Source organism: Vigna unguiculata, chromosome 3, assembly GCF_037176805.1.
Source record: "Vigna unguiculata cultivar grain cowpea cultivar isolate G323 ecotype 2 chromosome 3, ASM3717680v1, whole genome shotgun sequence".
In the NCBI taxonomy this organism is placed as follows: domain Eukaryota; kingdom Viridiplantae; phylum Streptophyta; class Magnoliopsida; order Fabales; family Fabaceae; genus Vigna; species Vigna unguiculata.
Window position 1 is genome coordinate 9,410,926 of NC_140794.1, and position 20,479 is coordinate 9,431,404.

At 31.6% G+C, this 20,479-nt stretch overlaps 2 protein-coding genes across 4 annotated transcripts; both read right to left on the reverse strand.

Moving 5' to 3' along the window:
* Positions 1–1,966: 1,966 nt before the first annotated feature.
* On the reverse strand, positions 1,967–3,075 carry LOC114174886 (transcription factor bHLH162-like). The gene is made up of 3 exons (XM_028059619.2): positions 2,868–3,075; positions 2,466–2,792; positions 1,967–2,315 (listed from the first exon to the last, which is right to left on the reverse strand). Exons 1-3 carry the CDS (start codon positions 2,985–2,987, stop codon positions 2,247–2,249), a joined length of 516 nt encoding a protein of 171 aa, XP_027915420.2. The 5' UTR covers positions 2,988–3,075; the 3' UTR covers positions 1,967–2,246.
* A 9,152-nt stretch (positions 3,076–12,227) lies between these two features.
* On the reverse strand, positions 12,228–16,646 carry LOC114177627 (serine/threonine/tyrosine-protein kinase HT1-like). 3 transcript variants are annotated; one of them, XM_028063043.2, is made up of 4 exons: positions 16,384–16,646; positions 14,741–15,988; positions 13,821–14,276; positions 12,228–12,852 (listed from the first exon to the last, which is right to left on the reverse strand). In XM_028063043.2, the coding sequence occupies exons 2-4, from the start codon at positions 15,524–15,526 to the stop codon at positions 12,580–12,582; spliced, it is 1,515 nt and encodes a 504-aa protein (XP_027918844.1). In that variant the 5' UTR covers positions 15,527–15,988; positions 16,384–16,646; the 3' UTR covers positions 12,228–12,579. The 3 variants fall into 3 exon arrangements, with proteins under 3 accessions (XP_027918844.1, XP_027918846.1, XP_027918845.1); XM_028063045.2 differs by having other exon boundaries at positions 14,741–15,955; positions 16,384–16,592; XM_028063044.2 differs by lacking the exon at positions 16,384–16,646 and adding an exon at positions 16,045–16,192 and having other exon boundaries at positions 14,741–15,955.
* Between the last annotated feature and the right edge of the window lie 3,833 nt (positions 16,647–20,479).

Genomic DNA, 20,479 nt, shown 5'->3' on the forward strand with positions numbered 1-20,479 from the left:
AAATTAGTATTCATGTAATTTTGTTAGAAATTTAAATTGTTGTAATGTTTCTCCATTCATCCATTTACAGATTTATTGTATCACATCTATAATGAATCTAAAATTGATGTAAATATTGATATATAAATAACTAGTATTAAATGTCTTCTTTCTATTAGTAAAATTAAAAGATAAAAAAAAAAATAGTTGGCGTATAACTTCTATGCCAACATTTTTGTATTTTATGAATAGGTTTAAGTGTATAAAGAACATCTTTTCCAACATTTTTATGAATACAATTCTTCCTGATTTTAAGCTTGCGTAATTTCAAGTAACGAACAATGTGTAAAAGATGAACCTGTTTTTGATTTTAAACTCCCTAAATCTTTGTGAAGCAAAACAAAACATTGTATTCGGATGTTCTGATCACAGTAACTATAATTTAATCTAAAAAGAAAAACTCATAAGCTAACATTTCATTCACAAACAAACTGAGCTGGATTCATAAGATGACTTAGTTCTTAGAAAGAAGGGGGAAAAGTTGTAGGTTTACTTTCTACTAACAACTAACAAATGTTAAATTTGCAGACTATCAAAAGATTAAAAAGATATATTTTTTTTAAATTTGAGAGACTGAAAATATCAAATTTACATTTATAGACTAAAAAATTACTTTTAAATTTCGAGGATAAAAATAAAATCTCTATGTCATTACTTAAGTGAAAGTATTATACTTTTGCATGGATGTTTCTAGAGCTGTCAAAGCAGGTAATCCGGTCAGACCCGACTCGATTCACCATGGGTTGATCACTTAATGAGTCAACCCAATTTGACTCACTTATTAGTGAGCCAAAAAAATTTGAACTTGGCCCGACTCACCACAGGTTGGTGAATTAAACGGATTAACTCACGAACGCACTTAATTAAAAAGAATACAATTTTTTTTATTTTTTTCACTCAAAACTAAATTATAATTCTAATTAAAATCTAAATAAACTTTAATACAGTACAAATACAAACCAAAATCACAAAAAAAAACAAATTATCTATGTGTTGGCTAAAAAAAACAACATAACCTTACCTAAATGCAAACCCCAACTTAAAAAAAAAAAACACTTGTGTAACCTTTTATTTGCGGGTTGGTGAGTCAACCCGGTTCACCACGAGTTCAACCTGAGTGAGCCGAGTTCTAAGTGGGTCAGGTAAAACATCAATTCGTATCGAAATTTGTAAAATATTTTCAATCAAACCCGATCCGAACCCGTAGTGAGCTGGATTGATTCGCAGATTCCAATCAATTTTTTCTGCTATAGATGTATGGTTGATCAACAAGGATAATATAGTTAGTTAAAAGGGGCCAAAAAGTATTTTCTGATGGAATAAAAATATACTAAAGACATTTTGTATTGTGATTCACACATTGTCAATGCTCATAGGGTCATTTGCATTGATTTTTCCTGGTAATGCTAAAAGACTTTAATTTCTATATTTTCATTCATATTAGATTTCCTTTAAACCAATTTAATTTTGTTGATAAGTAAAACATAGGAACCATGTGACCTTAATGAAAAATATTTAGCATAACTGAACACATACGAGGGAAAGTATATGTTTGTGTATGATCAGGGTTGACCTATATATACATTACAAATTAAATATGAACACACATATATAAACTAAAATGGTAATAAACCTACTAAAATAAAAAGTGCAGGGATATATCGTAAATGTAAATGTTATTTTGTTTCCATCATACACACACTCACACACACTTTTACAATATATAAATATGAATTTGATTATTTTCTTATCACTGGTTATTCAGTCTTTACCAAGTTATGTAAAATAATTTATCTACTTAAATTGACAGAATAGTGAGAATACACATTTTTTTAACAGATCTTACATTTTCTAGAAGAAAAATTTGGCATGCAAAACCCCTCTTACTCGTTTAAGATAGCTGGATCAAAAATATTGATTCATGAAATGATATGCATACATCATCTCCAGACTCCTTCGTTATTCTCTTATTTTTCTCTTTCCCTAACATAGTGATCTTCGATTCACATCGAACATGAAATCGGAATAAACGTCAAAAATTCTTACTATAAAACAAACAAAACAACCTTTTTCATCAGATTTTGCAACATGATACACACAGAAACACATAATCCGAATCGTGATATTGAAAGCAAACAAGACAGTGATTATGAATCTGCTTACTAGGTAAAACAATGCTGTCCTCTTCTAATATAATTCAATTCATGCTACCGACCATTGACACAATTCTTCAGTTTCTCGGATATCCTCGAAGCTGCATTGCCAGATTCATCTACCTGCAAAATGCAAACAAGTTGCATGTCTAAGAGTAGTATAGTTTTATTGAAATATAGACTTAAGTTAATTTAAATGTGAGCTCAATCTTGATAGTTTAGAAAATACAATTTTTTTCACTTTTTTTACACACAAGTTCATTCATAGTTCACCTGAGAGTGTATTTTATGGAGAACTGCATTTTGAAGAACTGTATAACTGGCATTAACTATATCAGATCCTTCTTCTTGAAGAATACGAATGGTCTCATTGAAAATGAAAGGACAATCCAACCCAGTTACTAGAACAACCTCCAAGACTGAACCTATTTGTTGGATCTTAAACTGTGGAGATTTGAATTCCATATTCATGGTAGCATTTCTTGACCTTACGATGTCTGTTAAGTTACCCTTTTTCTCCTTCATTTTCTCCAACTTAATCTGCAAGTTCTTTATGTAGTCTATGGCTTCACCTATCTGATCTGGACGCGAAATTCCCTCCTGCAAAGAAAGATTGAAATGTTTGAGAGCATATAGAGAAGAAGAGATTTATGAAGAGAAAAAAGAGGATGATACCCTTGAGCTTTGAGGAGGAAGAACTGAGTTGAGCTTGGAGAAAAGATCCTTCATTTGATTTCTTCTATCCCTCTCAACCAATTTTCTACCACGTTTTGATGAACTAGGGTTGTTCTCCATGAATATGCTAATTAAGGATTCAATGGATCAACCACTGGATTTCATACCAGATAAGGGTTGCTAGGTTGTTGGAGTTTCTAGTGACTTTTAGTAAAGCACATTACAATGATTAAATGCTACTGCTAAAGGTTATGGGATATGAGATGTGGTGGGGACACAATTTTGTCGCAGATTGTCTTTGACTGTTTGTATTCAACCGGTATGTATTTTTCCTTTCTATTTCTATATTTATAATCCAACTCTTGGTAGTTTAATTTTTTTTTACCTGCAATAAAAAACATACTGGTGGAACAAATATGATGTTTTATCCAAAAAGTTTATAACAAAACAGATTTTTAATTTTTTAATTACTAAGATTTTTCAATATATAAACAAGTTTATTATACATCAAAATCACGATCTTACATTATATTTTCTGTTGTCATTCGTATAAATGCAAATGAAAGTCGCACAAAGAAATCTCTCACATATGCATAATGAGGATAAATATGTTTGCATGCAGTATTGGACAGAATAATTAGAACAGATATGTAATACTTCGACTTCAAACAAAATAGCTTAAAGATTTTATGTCTAAAATTGAACATACACATTAATTAATAAATATGAAAATTTGACTTTTAAAATTTTATTTGTAATCTAAATCCAAACTTTTACATGAACTAAATTAAATATTTTCTTTACTTCTTTTATGGTAAATCAAAAAATGATATTATTCTTATATGTTGATATTATAACAATCCACATTCTTTAATAGTTCAATTGTAGCTATATAAATGTCTTAATCAAAATTGAGTTTGTATAAATCGATATATACAAGTACAACTTATTTACTGATAAAAGAATTAATATATTATAGCTTTATATATCTAAGATTTCATTAATATATAATCTTTAATCATTATGAACAATGAAATTGCTTAATTATAACCTATATACTTAACAAGTAAAGAACATGATATATTAACTAAGAAGTATATTGCATGTGTTTTACGGGTGTAAATGAGTTAAACTGTCCGTGAGCTATTTGTGAATTATTTTAATTTGACATGTTAATTACTTGTTTAAGTTTGTTTTCTAATGTAATAAACACAAACACAAACGTCAATTAGACTTAGATTTTTTGAATGTGCTAAAACACAACTTTAATGTACGTCTGATTTTTTAAATGGGTCAAACACATTAGTGGGAAATTTTGACATACAATTAGATGTTACATATAATTTGAAATTTGAAATGTTTTATAATAAAATATGTGATTTTGACATGAAAAGAAATTGTAATTTTACAAAATTATAAAAATAAATTTATTATATAAAATTAGATAATTTTAAATTTTACTTAAAGTAATATCATAATTAAATTTCTTTATTCCTTTTTTTTTATATTTATGTCATTTCCTTTTTTATACTATTCTTGATTTGAGAGATGAGTTATTGGTTCATTTCAATAAAGATATCATTAATTAACTTGGTTGTGATCCAAATGTCATCGACTTGGTCAAGGTCTACACATTAACAACTTTGACAAGTTTCTTACAATTGATTTTGACAAGTTTCTTTCTTATTTTGTTATTGTTGTTTATTGTGATTCTTAGAAGAAATATTCTTACAAGGATTGATTTTATGAATATAAGTATTTTCTAGCTGATCCTACACATGATTTTCTTTTGTTCACCTCAACTAGATATATATTTAGTTATTTCTCAATCAATTTCAAGAAAAGATAGTTTTTGTCGACATAGGTTAAAATGATTTCTGAATTGACGGTTTTCTCTTCCATTAATGATGGAAGTACTTGTCAATTGATGTTAACTACTATTTTTTTAATGAAAACATTGACTTGTCTTTGCATAAGGAATTTTAATAATTTCAAGAAATTAAAATATATGATATTTAAATTATTTATAATTAAACATCTTTTCATTTTTTAAATAATTTGTTTGGGTAGAGTTATTAAAATATATTGAATTTCTTTTTAGATAAAGCAAATTATTTTTTTAAGGCAAAATTCTATTTTAAAAATATTTGGCTTAACTTTTGAATTGGATTGATTCATTTGGTTTAAGTTGGCTTGTCTCAACCTTCGGCCTTAGCCAACTTGTTTAGACCATCAACCATGATCGATTCTGCTTATCCTTCATCCCGAGCTGAATTGGCTTGACCTTCAACACTGAATGTTGAGCTAAGTTGATTTGAATCAAAGGGTCAAGCCAACTCGACAAGGGCAAAAAGTCGAGAAAGTCGACTCGGGCGAAAGGTCAAGTCATGTCAACCTTGACTAAAGGTCGACACTAGTCGACCCTAGCTAGAGGTTCAAACTAACCACCCCTAGTTGAAGGTTGAGAAGAGTCGACTCTGACCAAAAGTCAAGACAAGGTAATCTTGACCAAAGATCAAGACGAGTAGACCATCAAGATGAGTCAAACTGGGACCAAGGATAAAAGTTGGCGTGGACTGAAAGCCAAGCTAAGTAGGCTCGGGTTAAAAGTCGAGCATTGGGCCGAGCAAAGTCGACTTAGGCAGAAAATTGAGCTGAGTTGTCAACCCGACCAAAGGTTGAAGAAAGTCAACCCTAATTGAAGTTCGAGATGATTTGGTCAAGACCAAAGGTCGAGAAGATTCAATCTTGGTCGAGGTTCAAAATGAGTCAGCATAGGTCGAAGGTTGAGTTGAGTACGCCAAACCTAAAGGTTGAGTTGACAAGGTATGAGCCAATGGTCGAGCTGAATGGACCCTATCCGAAAGTTGACCCAAGTTGCTCAAGCCGAAGGTTGAACTATGTCAGTTCGTGTCAACAATCAAGCATTGCCTACCCAAGTTGAAAAGACGATATGAGTTTATCCGGGTAGAAGGTCGAGTTGAGTCAACCTTACCAAAGTTCAAGATAAGTCAACCCTAGCTAAAGGTTGAGATAAGTTGATCATGATCGAAATTCGAGACAAGTCACCCTTAGTCAAAATTCAAGACGTGCTAGTACGAATTGAGAGTTGAGTCGAATAGATCTTCATCGAAGATAAAACTGAGTAGAGTTGAACCGAAAACTATACCAAATCACTTGAGCTCGAAATTCGAGTCAAATCATTTGATTTTTCTCGATGAGACTAATTTCTATGAAAGTTACCTAAATTCATTTTCCTAATGTATTTCGTGATTATGTTTTCGTTAATGTTTACAAACATTATTTTAATCAATGATATATTTTTTGTGGTTATAGATTTCTTTTTGTAATATCAATTTAGAAAACAGTAGGTCACATTAGTGCATAATTTCCCTTTTACCTCGCCTTATATGCCTCGGTTGGCCAGGAACTGAAGCATATAATGACGAGGTGACATTTTTGCAATTCCAGCCAAGTTTTATGCCTCGGTTCAGCTAACACCCGAAGCCAAAGACAACTATAGGCCTCGGTTCGCGCAAAACTAGTGCCAAAGAGTGTTATAGGCCTCGGTCCAACAAGACCCGAAGCCAAAAAGGGACTGTATTTTTAAAAAAGTGAAGTAGTCGTTAGGTGTTTGGTCTTGGTCTAACAAGACTCGGTGCCAAAAAGGGGTATATGGCTTCGGTTGTTAGAGGAACCAAAGCCATAGGATTTATTTAGGGTTGCAATTTCGCGAACCCTTCTACTTCCACGCGCCGCGAATCTACAACTCTTTCCTCTCTCTCTGTCTCTCCGCTGCAACCTCTACCACCAAAGTCTCCAACCACCTCCGGCCACCTCCGACCACTGCAACCACGCGAAGGCGAACGCGAACGCGAACCCTCTCTGTGTTGCACCTCCCGTCACCGTCGCTCTTTCGTCTCTCTCCCTGCCACCGTCACTGCCACCACCCTCCTCCATCGCTGCCACCACGATCCTGCAGCCACCGTCGCGGTGTCGCCTCCGCTGGTGTTGCACCTCACTGCACAGAGCGCTCTCCCGCATTCACACAACGCCATTAGTGGTTGAACAAACCAGATTTGCGATTGCGAAACCTGCAAATCAAAAAACCAGATCTGCAAACATTGTCGCGACCCCTGCAGATTCACAAACCATCATTGACAATTGTTGTTGTGCGCGAGCCACGAGCACCGCCACGAACACGTTACCACGATGAGAACGCCTCCATTGCGGACGCGACTAAGCCACCGTTGACACAATGGCTTCGGTTCACAGTAGAAACAAGGTAAAAGAGTAGCTCTATGGCTTCGGTTCACACCCGAGACCAAAAACCATTTCCTTTTGGTCTCACCCTAATATGTCTCGGTTCTGGAACCGGGACAAAATATCAAAAACAATCGGGGCCAAAAGCCCTTACTACACTGGTACCAATGTTATTTGACGTTTGTCATGGATGACAAAATTATTGTACCAGTCTTTAACTAATAATAACTTCAATTGAAATCATTTACTAAAAAACATGTTGATAGTGTGGATTTTGTGTATATACTGTCATTTACGACTGTCACTAATGTATGTGATAGTTCTTGACATTGCAAAAGATCCTTCCACCGTATACAATAACGTTTGGACCTTAATAACCACATCACCAACCATTTAATGCATTATATAAATTTGTATACAATAGTTAAAAAGAAGAATTCCAAAATTAAACCGTAAGACAACAAGAACACTAAAATGAGAAGAATGTCACCCAAATGTAAAACCAAAATATATCAAATTGAGACACAAAAGCAAATTTCAATTTCGCATTAAAATTTAAAAAAATGTGGTGTCCTCAAAGTTATAGTCTAACTTTTTCTTTTAGGATCCTACTGCAGAACACAATGGTGAAATGCACCCATCTCATGATATCCCCACACTAATGAGAAGGATTGGTCGTTGTAATAAAAGTGTCTTTATCCACTGCAAAAACAACATTGGAAAACGACCATTCCCAAACTGAGATGTAATGTTGTTGAACCGAAACACAAAAACATATCCTTTGATGTAGGCCATTTATAGTTAGTGAGTGTTGCCTCTTTAACTTTTATCATTCCCTTGTCTGTTGCATATGGGTGGATAGGAAACATTACCAGAAACATCATCCAAACTAATAATGGAATTTTTTTTTTAACATTTTTTCACTCCTTTCACATCTCACCTCCAACAATTATTGGATGCATGCTACCACTTTATATCCCCTCTCTTCACTTTTTTCTTTTCTTCCTTTTTGGAACTAAAAAAATATTATTTTTAATTATCACGTTACCTTATCATGAGTTAGTTGTCACGTAATTCTTTTAAAATAAATGGGTGTCAAAATATTTTTTTTAAAAAAATATGTTTATTTTCTTCTCTTATCACCGAGGCCCAATTTATATTCAAATAGGCTTTTAAAATTGGGTCCATCGAAGAACTTTCTTCGGCCTGATTCATTGTTAGGATGAAATACAATTGTTTCTCTTTGTAATCATCCTCAACAAAAGAATTTTTGTTTTTCTTTTTTGTGATTTATCTACAAATTTTTAGTTGGAATGGGATCAAGTAATAGCATCGCTGATATGGTATTATAGATGTGATTTTCCATGTTGAAGTTGAAACTCCTAGTTTTAGCTTCATTATAGCTCATTTTATGAAAAGAAAAATTATAAAGTACTCATAAATTTTCATTTAAATGGTTCCTACCAATCTCTGAGTGGCATTTATGCATTTAAATTTAAGTAATAATATAATTAAGTGTCACATAAAACTAATCAAGATTATGCATACTATTGGACTCACTTTTTTTTTTTATCATTGGACTCATCTAACAATTTCTCCATTTGAGGCAATTGCTTTCTGCACTCCCTCAAATTTCAACCTGAACCATCATATTTGTGAAATATCAAAACAACCAACAAGAATAAAAAAGGATTTTCAAAACATATGGGTGCGTGTAGAAATTGACGGGGTGCAGGATGCATTTGTTAATCCATTTTTTTTTAGCATTCTTTCTCTTTAAAATGCATGATTGATGAATGGTTCAACTTTATTTAGTTGTGCAGATAAGTTTTATACTTTATGTGCATAAATATTACATTCTTTTATTTACTTGATAAAATAGTTGAAAATTAAAAAAGTTGTAAATTTAGATAATAACTAATTGAAATACTAGATAGTAGATGAAAATTGAAAAATTAATCGTCAAATGATAATTATGGAATCAAGTTATTTCTTGATAAATGTAAAGCTAAATAATTAAATATGTAATAGCCTATTGTAATCTTTAACAATTTTTCATTAAAATATGATATAAAAGTTCAAACATTTATATACATCTGGAAATAAAACATGTATTTTATTTATTCACAATCTCTCATTTATTTAATATATTAAAAATATTAGAATAACTCAAGTTCAAATATTAAGATAAAACAATTTTATAAAGTAGAGATATCGGAATGCACTAAAAAATAAACGTCTAATTTCTAACATATGTTATTTTTATTTTTACTTTGAAGTTGTTATTAAAATATTATGAGTTTTACATAAGTAAAATATAAATTTTGTAAAAATAAATATATGTGAAAAATAAATAATAAATAATCTTCTCATTTACATTAATAAATAATCATCTCATTTATATTAAAAAATAATTAAATCATACACATAAAAATATTTAATTATTAATTTAAACATTATTTATTATCTTACTTATATTAATCAATGTCTACCGGTTTTAACGTTATGCTTAATAATAAGAAATATAAAATAATTATTAAAGTATAAAGTTCTAAAACAAACAAATGTTTGTATGGACTTAAAAGAGACAGAATCATATTTAAAAAAGTTAAAAACATATTTAGACTGAAAAAATAAAAAGACCTGTTGTGTATCGATATCTTGATATATAATATTAAAATTATAAATAGTGTAATAGTTAAAGTCTACGGGTAAAAAATGGAGAGACAAAATTAAGAATGTTTTGTCTTACATAAAATATGATAAAATTCTACTTTATCAATGGATGAAGAGATATAAAAGAATATAATAAAATCTTATTTTATGTTAAAAGTTAATAAGTATTTTAATGATTGAGATAAATAAATATATAAAATTAGAATTAAAAAAATATTATAAATCATTCCAAATTTCAATTAATAAAGACAGCTTAAAATATTTGTAGAGATGCAGCCTGATTTATATTTGAAAACTTCTAACCTTTATCTGTATAATAATAAGTTAAGTAGCAAAATATTTTAATTTTACAAGACTTTTTTTTTTCTTATTAAAGTAGGCTAACATAACATAAAAAAAAAAGGAAGAATTTTATTTAGACTTTCCATTATAGAATAATTTTTTTTTCTAATTTAAAAACATATATTTTCTAAGAATCAAGTGAAGTATTTAATGAGACTATGGATTTGTAAGACTTTTGTATTGAAGTAACAATTGTAAGAAGGTCTTAAAAAAGTGTAATACAGTAAAATTTAAAAAAAAAAAAGTAAATAAACTAAAACTTTATATAATAACTGGTGCAATAAAGATGTTTTTCTAATTTAAAAATATTAAAAGCATACTCTTCCATCATCATATTTTCATATTTGACGTTGACGTCGTGTGACTTAAGGTTTATACGTTAAAACCAATACATATAACAATTTTCTTAATCTAATAAAATAATTATAAGTTTTCCCATTTTCCTTTTTTTGTAATAAACGCAGAAGTATAAGTTGAATAAAGATCAAGTAGCAATTCTACGAACAGAAGAAAAAAGAATAGAAAATATTGAAAAGAAACTGATAGAATAACTGTTAACACATTTTTTATTTATTAAAAGTTATAAAAATGAGTGTATATTTGTTGTTAGGACTATAGAGGAAGAGATTCATTGAGAAGATATAACATCAATGAAACCTGAGTCCAATCATATAAAATATTGACATCAATCTTAATCAAAAATTTTAAAACAATATATTTATGAGTCTTTATTCTTAACAAAAATTTTAAAAGAGTTTTCCTTTCATGAGCTATTGACAGAAGTACCAAGAAAAAAGTAGAAAGGAAAATAAGCATAGAATGATGTCACTTAGATAAACTTTATTGATGGCAACAAGACAATACTTAAATGACAGTGATGATTAAATGCAAGAATACCCTTCAATTATTTTTTGCATCGTCATCTTCTACATTCATAAACAAACAATGAATGTTCATGAGAACCCTGAGAACAAGTTGCTAAAGAGCCCAAAAAAACTACTCACTCTTGTCCTATTTCGAACACAAAAAGCCCAGTGAAAGAGAATCCACTTTCATAAAGAAACTATAGATATCACGGGACCTACTGCAATAACGTTTCAATAATTTATAACGTGATAATGCTTATGCTTCCAAATGCATGGCCACCTAACCGAGGGCATTGGTCAGCAAAAACATTGCATTTCGACAAAAACAAAAGATTTCTCAAATTACATCATCAACGTTAAATTTTAATCATGCTTGCTTAGTCACACACACACACACTGCTACATGCTCCTAAACAAAAAAACAAACAAACGTTGCCTTTCTTTACCTAACAATTGTAATACTCATTTCAAGGCCTTAACATAGCCAACTGATCCAATAGAATTTAGCTAGTCACATGCAATTCTTCAGATTCACTGAACATACTTAAATGGTGTTTGGTAAAAGTATTAAAGCTATAATTTGACAACACAAACATAAAACCAGCTCCTACAACGTCATTTATGGGTAAAGTGTTGTGAATGTGACTCATTTACGTGCTCAACAAACAGCAACCAAATAATAAAGTTTGTGATATTTCAATGAGGAATAACAACACATTGAACAAGTATTTAGTTAGTTGGTTGAAGCCACAGGTTATGGAAGGTAGAATATATTGCATAAACCCCAAAAGCAAATGCCCCTAACACTAAGCTTTATTGTCACATGCATTCCCAAACCTACTACCTCTGCATTAAGTCACTGAATACTGACACATTTTTAGATGGGAAAAAGTAATCATCAATAAAAGGTGTTGATCCATATCTGCTACTTAAAACACTTTAGTTACTCTAATACCCTTGAATCTCAGCAAATATCTTGTAAAAAGACTTTCTGATATACCATCATGTCTCTCTTTTATCATGTTCACCCTTTTCCATTATCAATTGAATGTTGCTACAGTACTAGAGTTTTGCCATTTCAAATCGTTAAAGTTGAATGGTAGCCTACTTTAGATTCAATTTTATGACCCAAAAGAGTAAAACAGAATTACAAAGATATGAACTACAGTTTCACCAGCTGAGTGTGCAAGGTTCATTGCATTAGCCAAGAAAATGACACATACAAAGGTAGAATTAAAACTTTCCCATTACAGAAACTAAAATACAAGTACCTTCTATAACAAAAGCAGAAGAAATTGTGCCCCCATTCCCAAAAAAGAAAACTTTTAACCTAGAGCAATTACTTAATTGTAATTGGTGGTATACACAACTGTAAAAATAGAAGCTGTCTCCACTTCAATGTACAGGCCTACAAATCAATTTACTCTCACATGAACACCATAAGGAGGACTACAGCTAGAAAACCTCAAAAACAAACCTTTGGTTTTTCTTTTGGGTATAGCAAACCATTCAATATTAATTACAATGAACCTGGTATACTACAAAAAGCAAGCCCGCTTGAAGATTTATGTAAATTTGGGTTTAGGCACAGGACCATTGTTTTGATGCACCGGACCAAGCTTTTGAATCCAATGGAGAAGCCCTTTCTTATGATCTTGGCAACAAAGGTTTTGCACCAGAGTCAGGGTTCCATCACGAGCAAGCGAAGATTCAAATTGTTCTAATACCTTAACAACCTGCCAGAACTCAGGCCTCTTGTCCGGATTCAAAGACCAACATTGCTCGATTAAAGCTCTCATTGCAGCTGGACAGTCTGAAGGAATAACTGGTCTTGAATTCTGAATACAAAATCAGAAAAAAGTTATTCCAAAATTACAGTTTCATTGTAAACAGTGTCATTTGAGTTTTCACTAGCATATATTTTCCACAATTACCCAATACATTAAGAATTCAACAAGCCCCATTCTTGGCAATCTTATCAACTACTGTGCCACACTTGATGAAATAGATATATCATGTAACGATTTCATATAAACTAATGCATGCCACAGCCATTGTTTTCAAAGCAAAGATACCTAACCAAGGATTTAGCAACATCTCAAAAACACATGGTCTAGCTATAAATTATAGAGTACCATCAGACGGGTTATTTGTGAACAATTTATTCAATCGAAATATGAATGATTTCCTCAGCCAGGAGAGTGAAGCCTACTTTGGTAATCATCACTAACATTGAAATAAAAACTAAAATAAAGCAAGTAAAAATGAGAAAAAAAAAGGCTGACATGACAACTGAAAAGAGGGCCTAAATCATGACGTAAGTAAAGTGGAGGAAGCTTTGAAAAAGGGAAAAAATGTTCTTTTTCTTCACAATCTATAACTTCGAAGGCCCCAACATTTCCCTGGCGAACAAGGCAAAAAATGCCTGCTACACGTGAGAGTAATAGTCACTTTCATAAAATACACTCAAAGATTGCAAAACATAGTATGCATTGTCTATCTGCAATTGAACTGTGCCATTAATTGAACACAATTATAGTTGTTAGTACTCTTATGTGCCAGTGGTCCTCAGCAACCAACAACACCAAAAGATAAGAAACCATAGAAGTGAGATTTGGGTGGATAAATGAGGCTTTGGACCTTTTTCCATCATTGACAGAATTTCAATGCATAGTGCATAAAAGCAATACAAAATTTTAAAAGGAACAAAGTTACAGGCAGTGAAGAATGATGTTAAAAATATCAGTAGATCGTGATATCTGCATTAGAGATCCATATGATATGACTTAATTGCAAAGGAACATACCTTATTTACTACTGCAAAAGCAGCCTGGATGGGAGTCATATCCTCATATGGTATAGTTCCAGTAACCATTTCCCATAAGATAAGCCCGAAACTATATACATCAACCTTTCTCCCATAGGATTTTCGTTTGATCATCTCAGGTGCCATCCAGCGGTAGGTACCAGGGTCATCAGCAAATAAGTCACAGTAAGCTTCCTCACAAGCAATGCCAAAATCAGCAATTTTGAGGTGAAAGTCTTCACTAATAAGGACATTCTCTGGTTTAAGGTCTCGGTGAATGACACCTTGAGAGTGTATGTATTCCATCCCACGAGCAATATCCAGAGCAAAAGTAATTAGCTTCTGTAGAGGAATAGTTTTTGTCTCCAACTTATGCAAATATGACCTCAAGGAACCTTCTGATAGATATTCTGTGATAACACAGTAGACAGGTGGCTTTCTGCATGCTGCTACGAACTGTGTAATCAGATCAAGAGAAATAAGATAAGTGTATAAGCACCAGCCTCTAATCACATTAAATTCTCTCAACATTACATCACTTTGCAATCAGACTATAATATAATGGAGTATTCTTACTCCCAAGGGTGATTATTTAAACATAACTAAAGGGTCTATTCTAGTCCAGTAATTAGTAGCACAAAATAAGGGATATGCCGGCTTTGTATTCAACAAGAAAAACAGACAGCATAGGAACAAAAGCAAAGGACAAAACTTAGAAAAAGTTAATCAGGTGCATTCAGTGCTGTTCTTCACTAAAAATATGATGTGTCCTGTGCTTCTTGTTCCACCTTATCCTCCTTTTAAAAGGGTTTGAAGTTGAGGTGCAAAAAATAATACACATGCATATCTTCTTTTCATCAGAAAACAATAACAGCACAACAAGCTTTTAACAAATAAAAGAAGGTAAAGGATTGAGGTACCTTGATAATATTTCGATGGTGGAGACGAGATAAAAGGCTTACTTCTCTAATGAATTGTTTCTCTAATCGATCGGCTAACATTCCATTTTCGTCATCATCTGGTACCCTGATAATTTTTACAGCCACAGCTTCATCTTTATACATGCCATGGTAAAGCCTGCTGTGAGCCCCATGAGCAAACCTAACACCAACAAAGAGCTTAGAGAGATCAACATTCCATTCCTCAGCTGTTTCCACAGCAGTCACCTTTCCTCCTCCATGGTCAAAATACCTCGTCCATCCTGAATCCTTGCGCTGCTTGGACTTGTCGCTTAATTTCATTGAAGCAAGGTGTCTAATTGGACTGCTGTAAGGGGATTTGGTCATTGGACTGTTGTAAGGGGATTTGGTCATTGGACTGCTGTAAGGGGATTTAGAACTGGACACATGAGAATCCTTGTTCAGTAACTTCCCCATGATTCTCTTATCATGCTCTTTCCTCCTTGGACCAGGTGTGGAGAACCTCTTCCACTCATGTCTAGCTTCCTTGAAGGTTTCAGACAGAGAGGTTTCAGGCAAAGGGGACAAAGATCTCTGCTTGCTCATTATGGACTTTTTCCGAACCTGCGAGGAGGTTTCGGAAACAAAAGTTACATCTGGCCTTGATTTCAGACCGGAACTGTGATGTGTCCTTGGCTGAATGCTGAAAGACCCTAATCTGGAACTGGAATAATCCAACCGGTGACAAACTGTGTGGGAGAATTTGGTCCTCCTTAACCAAGAATTGCTGCTATCTTCATCCATCATATCACAACCCTTCTTCACAAGAAAAATTAAAAAACTACAAACACCTTCAAGTTACCAAATCACACTTTATTCACAACTGAGAACAAGTCTCAAAGCCAAAAGGGTGGTCCCAAAAACAACCTTCTCAAACTAACGAGAGAGTTCGCCGGGACTAGATTTACTCAAACTCGTCAACAACAACTGAAAGATTGGAGCATGAAAAATCAAAAGCTTCCCACATGGAATGAGAAAACCACTGAAAGCAATCAGGACCCAGGAACAATGAGTTGATCTGAGATGAAAGATCCAATTCCATTCGGTGATGGAAGCCCCCCAAAAGAAAAAAATCTGAATTAAAAGCCAAGAAACATGCAGTGCTGTAGGGGTAACAGAAACTCCAATCAATCAAAAACTTGACCTTCCGTAACCTCCACAGCTGACACCTTTAACCTGCAAAGTCAAACCCCCACCTTCCGTAAATGCCTGCAAATCCCACATAGATACCAGAATAAACTAATCAACCAAAAAAAAATACTCACACTTTAATTCAAATCACCAGAAACCATTAGTTAAAAGATTGTTAGAATTGTCGCTGCTTATTACTTATTTATGTTGATAATGCAGAAACAACCATCATTATACGTCCCCATTGACTACACTAATCAATATCAATAATACCCATTATTTTAAGGAGTGACAAGCCAATTAAACTATTATTATATTAGAAGACCCGGATACAGAAACAAAAGAAATTACATCACGGCAAGCCAAATGGTACAAAAGAAATAAACTTTTTTTTTTCTTTTTAAAAAAAAAAAAAGCATCCCCAAATACCAAGAAGAAAAAAGGGTGTTAGTAAAGTGCTAAATTTGCATTACCTCTGGTACAGAAAAACCGAAATCAGCGTGCTTCAAAGGGTGTGTCTGTTTTTGCTATTAGAACTTGAATATATGAGCTTATAACATGGTGGCAAGGACAGAAAAATCCTGCACCTAATAAATACCACTTTCCACGAAGAGAGAGAAATGGAGAGAAGAAAAAAAAGAAAAGTGTTGGTGTATTATTTTGTAATTAGCTTGAGAATACAATTTTAGAATGGTGAAGTCAATAGGAATGTGAAACACTTCGTATCGCATACGCAGGAAATAGAGACCGTGGATTGTCCAATTTGGAACACCATGTTTTCAAGCAGAAACGGTGATGATGAGTTTTGCTCCTCTGGTGGGGTGAATTCAAACCGTGTAGGCCACACATGTGCTCATCGTTACTTGCAACACAGTTATTAAGCCCACTTTATTTTTTATATTCCTTTCTTTCAACAATATTAACAATTTATTATCATATTCATTATATTTCCCACCTTTTAAATAATATTCAGTGGTTTCCACACTGTAATTTTTTTTATATTCCTTTCTTTTCATTTATTTTTTATATTCCACTTCCTCTGATTTAAATGTTTGACCATTTTTAATAACTTTAGTTATCGGTAAAATATACCCTCACTGTAATTAATGTTTTACCTAACTTGTATATGCAACTTTTCTTTTCTTAGAAGACTTGCGTCTTATTAGTTTATATAATTATATCTCTACTTTTCTTTTGATTTTACTTAATCCTTGTATATTAAGAGTAAGGAATATACTGTTTGAATAATTGGTACAGTTTAGTAGCCACGGACCTCTGTTCTATAATTATTAATTTTTAAAGATTACTTTTGGAAATTTATATAAATAGTAATTTTTATTGGTTGATATTATGACAAATTTTCGATGTACACAAAATGAAATTCATATACTAATTACTATAATTTTCAAAAGTCAAGATAAAAGCACCGCAATTCATTAAATTAAAAAAATATCCTGGACTTGGATGGAAGGTATCGGGAAAGGAAGAAAATAAAAGTCATAATAGATAACAAAATTGGGGAGAGTTTGAGTTTTCATTTTGCTTAAATAGTTTTAAAGTTTTTACCTTATTAGTAATGTAATTTTTATAAACTCTGTTACTTATAAAACAAATAAAAAAATTAAATACGTTACATATTTGAAATTTGAAACAAAATACATTTACATTGTATTAAATATATAATTATTTTTTAATCAGAATTGTGAAAACCAACAATCTAATCTAACGTAGAGTAGCTAGAATAAAGCACCTAACTTAATTCTAAGTGTGTTTTAACGGAATGCGAATTTTAGGTTTGATTGGATCAACCGATAATTTTAATCCATTTAAAAAATAAAAAATAAAACGATTTAAATTTTAAAAATAAACTTTTTTGAATTTGTTATTTGTTTCACGAAACAAAAGATGGAGTGAGTGAATGGAGGAATCCATGTGTCACTATCGGGGAGAATAAGGTACGGATTCCAAATTTATTTATTTATTTATGTGTATTATTATTTATTATTTATTAATTATTATTTGGCAAATGAATACTTCAACGCATCTACAGGCTTAGGTACGGTTCCCTTGGTGGTACGATACGGTTCCCAAAGCTAACCCTTTGGCCTTTACGCTAAAGTTTGGCACCAAACGTACGAATCTACAGAACTCGCTGTACCTTGTTTAACCCAAAAGCAACAAAAATGGAAAACCAACTTGTTTATTTTTTATTTTTATTTTTTACATTACCCTTAACTAATAAGAAGAAAACAAAAATAAAAAATGGAATTGTGTATATTGTATTATTGAGTGAAGGTAGAGAAGACAAATAGATGGGACAATGGGTGGTCTTGCTCTCACTTTTTTATATTATTTCACAATATCGTACGGATTTTGAAGCTTGAAGTAAATATGAAATAAGTTACGATTAAGATTTTTATCTATAATTATATTCCTTTGTGCAGATGAATTTAATCAATATGGATTTGACTGTGTGAAAATTGTGAAAATGGATTTGATCGGATAAATATGTGTATTTTTTTTTTAATGAATTTAGATGGTAAAGTGAGTGATTTTGGAGATAAATATTATGAAAGTTTATAAAATACTTGATTGATGTGATAGATAAAAAAATTGTGAAAATAGATAGAATTTGAAAGTTATCAATATATCTTCGATGGAAAAAGAGAATGATTTTGTAATTTAATATTATAAAAATAACTAAAATTAAATAATACGAATTTAAAAAAAAAATAAAAAAAATATAATTTTGTATGAATGGAAAAAAGTTATAAAATTAAAATTAAAATTTGTACATAATTTGTTTGTAGAAATTCAAAATATATTGCAAGAAGAGAAAACAAGTTAAAAAAAACATCACACACACAACACTGGTTACGTAACCAGTGTCACTCCTCACATTGCACCAGTACCATACCGGTTACGTAATCGGTGTCACACACATCATCAGGTTATGCAACCAGTGCGCAACTGCCACCTCTCACAAAGCACTCACACACCACCCCATCTTCCTTCACTCACACACCCATACCAACATCGGTTCATTTCACTCACACCAGTGCATGTTGTCATTAAATAACACCATTGTGACTGGTTCACTTCACTCACACCAGTGCATCTTGGCAGCTTGGCAGCGGAAAGCAAGAGCTATTACACTCACATGCTTGGTGAAAATAACCCAACTGCAGGATTAATTTGGTAAAATTAACTATAATACCCTCAAATTGTAGCATATAATCTAAGATAGGATATGGAAGGAATCTCGCAAATCCGATCGTACAAATCAATGCACATCCACTCAAAAGAACAACTGCAAACCCATAAATCTATCCGTACAAATATACACAAACAGTATCATCCACACACAGGAACCGTGGTAAGACTCAAACCTTTTTTTTTTCCGTGTCATGGATAAGAAGGATTGTTATTTTTGCATTTTGTTTGAAATGTGTGAGTGAGGAATATGAAGAATTTGAGCATGAATGATAGGAGAGAGAAAGATTGAAATTATATGGCCTACAATTGAAGGACAGAGACGCACGCCTCACATCAAAGAAAATAAAATGGGAACGGAATGAGAATTTCTCATTTGACTCTCTTTTATTCTTCATCTTTTACCAAATATACCTTCTCTTTCACAACATTTTTCCTAAATTTTTCTAACTCATTTATATTTATGAATGAAATTATATATTGTTCTAGTATAAAGTAATTATATTCAACTACTTCTTCTATTTTAGAGAGGTGTTTCATATTTATAGGAGGATTAACCATCAAGCTCAAGAATTAAACCTTTAACTTTTTTTATGACATAACATATTTTTTCAATAATATACATTTTTTTTTAAATTGTCCCAATTTTTTTTTCTATTTGCAACTACAATTTACTTGTGAGATAATCTATTTACTTACTTCTTAATTCGAGTTTTAAGAGAGATCATGAAAAATAACAGCTAAATTTTTAATTAGTTATAATTCTTCACCACACATTATCTAATCAGTTTTTATCGTGATAATATAATTTATAATCATATTATCTAGTATTATATGTATTGGTGTATAGTTTTGCATCGAATGAATCGCTAAAAAAATAATGTTATAATATATTTAATAGTTTCATATCACTTTAAAAGATAATTTAATTATACATTTTTTTTTAACTTTATAAAATATTTATATATAATATATATATATATATATATATATATATATAAACTAATTTTAATTGAAAAAAAAATGCTCCAAAAGCATAAACTTATATAAAATTATTTAGTGCTCAATCGAAAATATATTAAAAGAAATCAACACTGTACTTGTGTCTTCTTTCCGGTCACTAGTGACGCATTGTGAAGTATTCTAATTTTATATATAGTATGTAAACTTATTAAAGTAGGTCTATCTTATGCGATTTTTATAATTTGTAAAAACAGTCAAAAAAAACTTTTAAATTATTTTTATTTTTCTATTTCAAAAGATATAAAAAAAAGATAATTATGCATAATGAGTGTGTAGTTTAATCAGAATACCGACGTCTCTTTTTGCTCTCGGGGTGGATTTACTTCTTTATTT

Bases quoted from the DNA above. Each gene is read 5' to 3' on its own strand.
- LOC114177627 (XM_028063043.2), bottom strand. From the start codon at position 15,526: ATGATGGATGAAGATAGCAGCAATTCTTGGTTAAGGAGGACCAAATTC. The intron at 14,277-14,740 runs GTACCTCAATCC...CTGATTACACAG, and splicing joins ACCATCGAAATATTATCAAG to TTCGTAGCAGCATGCAGAAA. The intron at 12,853-13,820 runs GTATGTTCCTTT...TTTTGTATTCAG, and splicing joins CTTTTGCAGTAGTAAATAAG to AATTCAAGACCAGTTATTCC.
- LOC114174886 (XM_028059619.2), bottom strand. From the start codon at position 2,987: ATGGAGAACAACCCTAGTTCATCAAAACGTGGTAGAAAATTGGTTGAG. The intron at 2,793-2,867 runs GTATCATCCTCT...CTTTCTTTGCAG, and splicing joins TTCCTCCTCAAAGCTCAAGG to GAGGGAATTTCGCGTCCAGA. The intron at 2,316-2,465 runs GTGAACTATGAA...TGCATTTTGCAG, and splicing joins TCCATAAAATACACTCTCAG to GTAGATGAATCTGGCAATGC.